Raw genomic sequence first — 8,449 nt, 5'->3', positions numbered from 1 at the left:
GGGGAAATTCTTTTCCACAGCACTGCACTTGTTGAACACACACAACATAACCAATATAATACAAAAAGACATAATACAGAAAGAAAAAAAAACAGTTAAATAACACTGATGGCTGAGGGAATCAGGCTTCTTCTAAGCGAGCGCTCCTGCACCTCAGAGCTCCTGTGCCCCCTGTTCCCCTGTTCCCCTGTTCCCCTGTTCCCCTGTGCCCCTGTTCCCCTGTTCCCCTGTGCCCCTGTTCCCCTGTGCCCCTGTTCCCCTGTTCCCCTGTGCCCCTGTTCCCCTGTTCCCCTGTTCCCCTGTGCCCCTGTTCCCCTGTTCCCCTGTGCCCCTGTTCCCCTGTTCCCCTGTGCCCCTGTTCCCCTGTTCCCCTGTGCCCCTGTTCCCCTGTTCCCCTGTTCCCCTGTGCCCCTGTTCCCCTGTTCCCCTGTGCCCCTGTTCCCCTGTTCCCCTGTTCCCCTGTGCCCCTGTTCCCCTGTGCCCCTGTTCCCCTGTTCCCCTGTGCCCCTGTTCCCCTGTGCCCCTGTTCCCCTGTGCCCCTGTGCCCCTGTTCCCCTGTTCCCCTGTTCCCCTGTTCCCCTGTGCCCCTGTTCCCCTGTTCCCCTGTGCCCCTGTGCCCCTGTTCCCCTGTTCCCCTGTTCCCCTGTGCCCCTGTTCCCCTGTGCCCCTGTTCCCCTGTGCCCCTGTGCCCTTGTTCCCCTGTGCCCCTGTTCCCCTGTTCCCCTGTGCCCCTGTTCCCCTGTGCCCCTGTTCCCCTGTTCCCCTGTTCCCCTGTGCCCCTGTTCCCCTGTTCCCCTGTTCCCCTGTGCCCCTGTGCCCCTGTTCCCCTGTTCCCCTGTGCCCCTGTTCCCCTGTGCCCCTGTTCCCCTGTGCCCCTGTGCCCCTGTTCCCCTGTGCCCCTGTTCCCCTGTTCCCCTGTGCCCCTGTTCCCCTGTGCCCCTGTTCCCCTGTTCCCCTGTGCCCCTGTTCCCCTGTTCCCCTGTTCCCCTGTGCCCCTGTTCCCCTGTTCCCCTGTGCCCCTGTTCCCCTGTTCCCCTGTTCCCCTGTGCCCCTGTTCCCCTGTGCCCCTGTTCCCCTGTTCCCCTGTGCCCCTGTTCCCCTGTGCCCCTGTTCCCCTGTGCCCCTGTGCCCCTGTTCCCCTGTTCCCCTGTTCCCCTGTTCCCCTGTGCCCCTGTTCCCCTGTTCCCCTGTGCCCCTGTGCCCCTGTTCCCCTGTTCCCCTGTTCCCCTGTGCCCCTGTTCCCCTGTGCCCCTGTTCCCCTGTGCCCCTGTGCCCCTGTTCCCCTGTGCCCCTGTTCCCCTGTTCCCCTGTGCCCCTGTTCCCCTGTGCCCCTGTTCCCCTGTTCCCCTGTTCCCCTGTGCCCCTGTTCCCCTGTTCCCCTGTTCCCCTGTGCCCCTGTTCCCCTGTGCCCCTGTTCCCCTGTGCCCCTGTGCCCCTGTTCCCCTGTGCCCCTGTTCCCCTGTTCCCCTGTGCCCCTGTTCCCCTGTTCCCCTGTTCCCCTGTGCCCCTGTTCCCCTGTTCCCCTGTTCCCCTGTGCCCCTGTTCCCCTGTTCCCCTGTGCCCCTGTTCCCCTGTGCCCCTGTGCCCCTGTTCCCCTGTGCCCCTGTTCCCCTGTTCCCCTGTGCCCCTGTTCCCCTGTGCCCCTGTGCCCCTGTTCCCCTGTTCCCCTGTGCCCCTGTGCCCCTGTTCCCCTGTGCCCCTGTTCCCCTGTGCCCCTGTGCCCCTGTTCCCCTGTGCCCCTGTTCCCCTGTTCCCCTGTGCCCCTGTTCCCCTGTTCCCCTGTTCCCCTGTGCCCCTGTTCCCCTGTGCCCCTGTTCCCCTGTTCCCCTGTGCCCCGTTCCCCCGTGCCCCTGTGCCCCCGTTCCCCTGTGCCCCCGTTCCCCTGTGCCCCCGTTCCCCCGTGCCCCCCTTCCCCCGTGCCCCTGTGCCCCCGTTCCCCCGTGCCCCTGTGCCCCCGTTCCCCCGTGCCCCTGTGCCCCCGTTCCCCTGTGCCCCTGTGCCCCTGTTCCCCCGTTCCCCCGTGCCCCAGTGCCCCTGTGCCCCCGTTCCCCTGTGCCCCTGTGCCCCTGTTCCCCCGTTCCCCCGTGCCCCAGTGCCCCAGTGCCCCCGTTCCCCTGTGCCCCCGTTCCCCTGTGCCCCCGTTCCCCTGTGCCCCCGTGCCCCTGTGCCCCCGGTCCCCCGTGCCACTGTGCCCCCGTTCCCCTGTGCCCCTGTGCCCCTGTTCCCCTGTGCCCCTGTGCCCCTGTGCCCCCGTTCCCCTGTGCCCCCGCTGCCCTGTGCCCCCGTTCCCCCGTGCCCCTGTTCCGCTGTGCCCCTGTGCCCCGTTCCCCTGTGCCCCTGTGCCCCTGTTCCCCCGTGCCCCAGTGCCCCCGTTCCCCTGTTCCCCCGTTCCCCTGTGCCCCCGTTCCCCTGTGCCCCCGTTCCCCTGTTCCCTCGTTCCCCTGTTCCCCCGTGCCCCAGTGCCCCCGTTCCCCCGTTCCCCCATTCCCCCATGCCCCCGTTCCCCTGTTCCCCCGTTCCCCCGTGCCCCCGTTCCCCCGTTCCCCTGTTCCCCCGTGCCCCTGTTCCCCCGTTCCCCTGTTCCCCCGTGCCCCTGTTCCCCCGTGCCCCCGTTCCCCCGTTCCCCTGTGCCCCCGTTCCCCTGTGCCCCCGTTCCCCTGTTCCCCCGTTCCCCCGTTCCCCTGTTCCCCCGTGCCCCAGTGCCCCCGTGCCCCCGTGCCCCCGTTCCCCTGTTCCCCTGTGCCCCTGTTCCCCCGTTCCCCCGTTCCCCCGTGCCCCCGTTCCCCCGTTCCCCTGTTCCCCCATGCCCCCGTTCCCCTGTTCCCCCCGTTCCCCTGTTCCCCCGTGCCCCCGTTCCCCCGTTCCCCCGTTCCCCCATGCCCCCGTTCCCCTGTTCCCCCGTTCCCCTGTTCCCCCGTGCCCCAGTGCCCCCGTTCCCCTGTGCCCCCGTTCCCCTGTTCCCCTGTTCCCCCGTTCCCCTGTTCCCCTGTTCCCCCATGCCCCCGTTCCCCTGTTCCCCCGTTCCCCTGTTCCCCCGTTCCCCCGTTCCCCTGTTCCCCCGTTCCCCCGTTCCCCCGTTCCCCTGTGCCCCCGTTCCCCCGTTCCCCCGTGCCCCCGTTCCCCTGTGCCCCCGTTCCCCCGTGCCCCCGTTCCCCTGTGCCCCTGTGCCCCCGTTCCCCTGTGCCCCCGTGCCCCCGTTCCCCTGTGCCCCTGTTCCCCTGTTCCCCTGTTCCCCTGTGCCCCCGTTCCCCGTTCCCCTGTGCCCCCGTTCCCCTGTGCCCCCGTTCCCCTGTTCCCCTGTGCCCCTGTTCCCCTGTTCCCCTGTTCCCCCGTTCCCCTGTGCCCCTGTGCCCCCGTTCCCCGTTCCCCGTTCCCCTGTGCCCCTGTGCCCCCGTGCCCCCATTCCCCTGTGCCCCTGTGCCCCCGTGCCCCCGTTCCCCCGTGCCCCCGTTCCCCCGTTCCCCGTTCCCCGTTCCCCTGTTCCCCCGTTCCCCCGTGCCTAAAAACCACTAAAAACAACACAAAAACGAAACATATCAATGTTTATATCACTTATGTATGTATTAATCTATCTACATCAAATGGTCAGAAAGCAATCAAATATTTTAAAAACATGACAGAGGCCTAAACCATGATAAGAGAATTAAACAATTTGGTTACAAAATTAAAAAGAAAATGACTCAGTTATGTCATAACTGGTCAATAGCAGTCATGTATATATTAAACCTGCAAATAAAAAAGTAAGAACAGAAAAACACAACATTTGAGAGAAGTTCTGTCGAACATCTAAAACATTCTGAAGCCTTTAAAATGGATTATCATGTAAACCGCTGACATCAAAGTAGTTTTCAGAGGTCAGTGTGTGTGTGATACTGTTCTTATAAAAGTATTAAAATTATAACTCATTATTACAACCTAATTGCATAAAAAAATATCTTGTCCTGTTGGATATCGGAAAGTGTCTCTGAGGGCATGTCAAAAAAGCATTGTTTGAAAAAACAGGGAAATGAAACTTGTGACATGATCTGAGATGTTTGACCCGAATGAGAAGTTAAGATGCCTTGTTCCATGTTTTTGATTTTAGTTTAAAAAAAAATCTGGTTCCAAAGAAACCTAAAGACACATTTGTTGGAAATAACATTGCTCAAAGGCCTGCGTCACGAAACAGGTTTACAGAATTAAAGGAAATCAACGTAAAGAACAGTAAATAAAGTTTTACTTAAAAAAAAAAAAATCCAAATTATTATACAGAAATCATATGCATGTGTGTAAATTTGGTTAGTCCGGTCGAGATACAACTTGATTAAAACACTTCCACCAAATCAACATTTTCACCAAAGATGGACCATTAACCCTTCTCATCATCCCACTGCTCGAGTCACATTGAACATTTTAATAAAATAAAAATAAAGATTTTCTAAGAATGTATGCATAGCGAACTGCATATTTTGAACACCTTTATTGCTGCAATAAATGTAGAAGCAAAAGTAGGAGCTGCAGTAAGTTAGGTCTGTGTATCCCCAGTTACAACACCCTAAAGTTATGGAAAACATTAGTGAAAATACAATAATTACTATGTGTTTTCTTAATTTTGGATTGTGTTGCAAGCTGTGCTCTTTAATATTTGCACATTATATTCATTGTGCCTGAATGCATGTCCAAATTTATTCATAATTTATGTGTAGGATCCAGCTACTTGTTTTTAAAATTACCAGAATGTACCATTTTTCACATTTTAGCATAATAGTGAAGTCATCAAAACTATGAATCAACACAAATGGAAGAACAGGAATGTTAAATCACAAATATATTTGTTGTCCTTAAAAATGCGGAAAAAAAATATATGAGGAAAAAATGTTTCAATTATGACATAAAAAGTCATACTTATGACATAATGCATTCATGAATTTTTATCTTTTACTTCTTGCCTACAGTATATGGTTCCAGAGCATGTCGTATTTTACCAATTCACAATTACTGTACATCTCATTATTATTAAATTTTATGACTTTTAATGTCTTAATTATGACTTATTTTGTCATTTCATAATTTGTCATATTTTGCAGGCCTTTAAAAAAAGCTAAAAAGTTAAAAGCTAAAAACTCTGCAGATACCCTGAGTGAGAGAGCAAGCTGGATAGTACTAGTGGCTGAAACAGAACAATGCATCAGTAGTTGCAGTAAAAAAGATGAACCCCACAAGAGGACGCACGTAGATCAGATTTTCGTAGATGTGGGGATAAACGCTCGGCAATGAAATACCCGACCAGTGTCTCTGAAAATGTCGCTAAATGCAAGGGTAGAATATGAGGGTCGATCATCTCGACACGTCATTATGGCAAGTATTCATACTTATTTTGGCACTTACACCTGTTTGGCTTAATCACGGAGACGAGCACGTTACTGACAGGCTCAAAAACAGGGAAAAAATCAGGCGGAGTTTAGAACGCGCGAACGTCCTGCTCATACATGTTGGACTTACCCCTCTTTAATATTTGATATTTTGTGCTATAACAACTAAATTAGCAAATGTTTCAATTTGATTGGATGCCACATCATCCAATATTTATATCTAAATATGTTACAGTTTAAAAGTAAATCCACATTGTTGTCAAGGGGGGCATCTTCCTCAACAACAGTGCGATCCAACATACTGTACTTCTATGCCTCGTGTCGCCGCCACGTTTTCATTATTTGACTAACATTCAGGTAAGGTTCTCTCAAAGTTATGAACAAACTTTCTTCCAGTAACGTTAATGGAACGTTTGTTCAATGTTATCTGGTCTTTAACCCTCTACTGCACACATTTTGATGGCACATGATAAAAATTATACCACATAATTCTTGGCTCATTTGGGAACATTTATTGATTTATTGATAATTCCCCCTCCCGAGATTTTTTTTTCAAAAATGTCAAGAAATCATTAAGTAAAAAGGGAAAAACACTTGAAACACATTGATATATTTGATTTGATACAGACATAGGTGTGTATCATGTAGTGTGTCATGTCATACCATGTACTTCATGTATCCTAACATGAATCCCCATATATATATTGATTGGCTCTATCAATCTGTCTCCTCTCCACCAATAAGCTGGTGTGTGTTGGGCGTTCTGGCGCAATATGGCTGCCGGCGCATCATCCAGATGGATGCTGCACATTAGTTGTGGTTGAGGAGATTCCCCGCTTCTATGTAAAGCACTTTGAGTACCATGAATTGTAGCTATACCATAATTGTGTAATGAGATTTTACTCTGTGTGAAAAACCAAAAAGCAGTTCTTCTCCACTGTGAAACAAAAAGTTACACTTTTTGCACATCACTTTGGGTGTTCCTGTGCACCCAGGAACCCTGCTTCTTCCCTTCTTGTCACACATTATTTGCCAGTGTGAGGTACTGTCCAAGACATCCTTGAACAGTACCCCTCAGCGCATGCCAGGGCCGGCGATTGCTATAGGCAAAGTAGGCGATCGCCTAGGGCGAGATATATCCAGCTGCAGACCCGCAGCACCACCAGTTTCAGAACCCCAGCGCCAGAACCGGAAGTGAGGGAGGGGCGGAATTATTTACAATGACACATTTTTGCAAGTAGGCCTATTTAAAAATATTTAAAATTGTTGCACTTTTTAAATAATATTTAGGGTATGTTTTTATTACACAGTGAGTCACTGCTCGTTGTATGAACTATAACTGGTATGTGACAAATAAAGAGCAAGACAGCGCTCGTGTTGTTCGAAGACGTCAGAGTGCGCGCGCGCGGCCAGGGCTCTCTCTCTCTCTCTCTCTCTGCTCGTTAAGCGCCCTGTCACGTGCAGCAGTCATTCTATTCTACATCACTCACCGATCAAAATAGGCTTTGGCGGGACAAAAATTTGCTTTGGCGGCCGCCAAAAAGTGGACGATCTGACGGGTTTTAGAAGATTTAATACAACCCGAAACTAAAAAACAGACCCGACCTCTATTTGAGACCGGCCTTATATTTACCCAGACCTGCAGCCACACCAGGCATGTAAAGAGACAATCGTCTATTTGGGACTCGGCTATTATTTGAAGTACGGTACATTTTTATTGTTTCTTTTAAAACAATGCCGGATTTTCTCTCTCTTTTTAGATTTTTGACATTATTTTACATAAAGAAAAATGCATGCTGCACATGTTCTTGTGAAATAAAGTATATTTTATATAAAATGACCAAGTTTCAAGCATTATTTTTCACCATCATGATCAGGAAGTAACTCTCATAATACAATGAAACGGATAACTATATAGAATTATATTACACAAAATCAACGTTTTAAAATGCTTATTGTACTATACCTTAATGTATCATTATAATATGTATAAAGTATGACGTTTCGTGTGTAATAATTCCGTTTCCTGTCTAAGCAAACTACGCTCCAAAACGTTAGGTGGCGTTACTCGGTTTAGAACGTAAGCTCGGCCCCTCACTTCCGGTCCTGGCGCTGGTGTTAGAACGTAAGCTCCGCCCATTACTTCCGGTTCTGGCGCTGGGGTTCTGAAAGTGGTGGTGCTGCGGGTCTGCAGCAGGATACTATTGCCTAGGGCGGCAAATATGTTGGGGGCGCAGGCGCCCTCTAGTGTCGCCCTTTGCCTACTTCCCATTAATCATAGAATTAGAATGACAAGCGAAATAAAACATGTTTATTAAACATGATCATCATAAGGCGCCCCTCAGCCACACGTTTAATTACTTGTCAACTTGATTATTAGATTGAATTGATGATTATTGTCGATCATTTCCTAATGTGGGGAGTTGCGTTACGTTACGTTATGTTAGGCTGGCGCGTTGATCGAAAATGAAGCGGTCAAAACCCTCTGGTGCACAGGGAAGAAAAGGAGAAAGGAACAAGATAAAAAGAAAGCCCAGTATAGAGGTAAGTCTTCTCATCTCAGCCATTAAGGTGTCAAACGAAATAAATTTACTTAGTATTGTGCAAAGGCATGTACTGGCCATCGGGACTACTGGGAGATTCCCGGTGGGCCGACGTGCTTTTTGGGCTGATACATCTCGAATACTTTTATATATTTATTTATTTTTTGTCTGAACGGCCCATAAAACTCGTACATCGGCGGCCCATTCGTTTTCTTTTGTTTAATTGGTGGCGCTGGGTTATAACTTGCTTTCAAGTATGTGTACAAAACTTATTAGGCTATGAAAGTTTCCTTTAATTTTATTATTGTATTTGTTTTACAATATATGGCTATTACTGTCATGGGATTAATATTATAACTATTATTATGCAGTAGTGTAATGTAGACAGACACTGTAATAAAATAATAATAATAACCTTTATTTTATAAAGCGCCTTTAAAAGCAGCTTCTCAAAGCGCTGTATAGGCCTAAACAATGGGCAATTGTAAAAAAAAAAAAAAACATCAACAAGTGAATGCAAGTTTAAAAAAGTATGTCTTAAGTTGACCTTTAAAA

General features: G+C 50.2%; 1 protein-coding gene across 1 annotated transcript; it reads right to left on the bottom strand.

The window, feature by feature from the left end:
* Window positions 1–414: 414 nt before the first annotated feature.
* On the bottom strand, window positions 415–3,403 carry LOC130072103 (spidroin-1-like; the record flags this gene model as incomplete). The annotated part of the gene is made up of 2 exons (XM_056237048.1): window positions 1,889–3,403; window positions 415–456 (listed from the first exon to the last, which is right to left on the bottom strand). Coding segments are annotated over exons 1-2 (1,557 nt in total), but the record flags the coding sequence as incomplete, so codon positions are not given.
* Window positions 3,404–8,449: the final 5,046 nt, after the last annotated feature.

Source organism: Rhinichthys klamathensis, unplaced genomic scaffold (assembly GCF_029890125.1).
Source record: "Rhinichthys klamathensis goyatoka isolate OS25496 unplaced genomic scaffold, OSU_Roscu_1.1 h1tg000476l_1, whole genome shotgun sequence".
In the NCBI taxonomy this organism is placed as follows: Eukaryota; Metazoa; Chordata; class Actinopteri; order Cypriniformes; family Leuciscidae; genus Rhinichthys; species Rhinichthys klamathensis.
The sequence above is the reverse complement of the archived record's forward strand: the minus strand, read 5'-3'. Positions and strand labels throughout refer to the sequence as shown.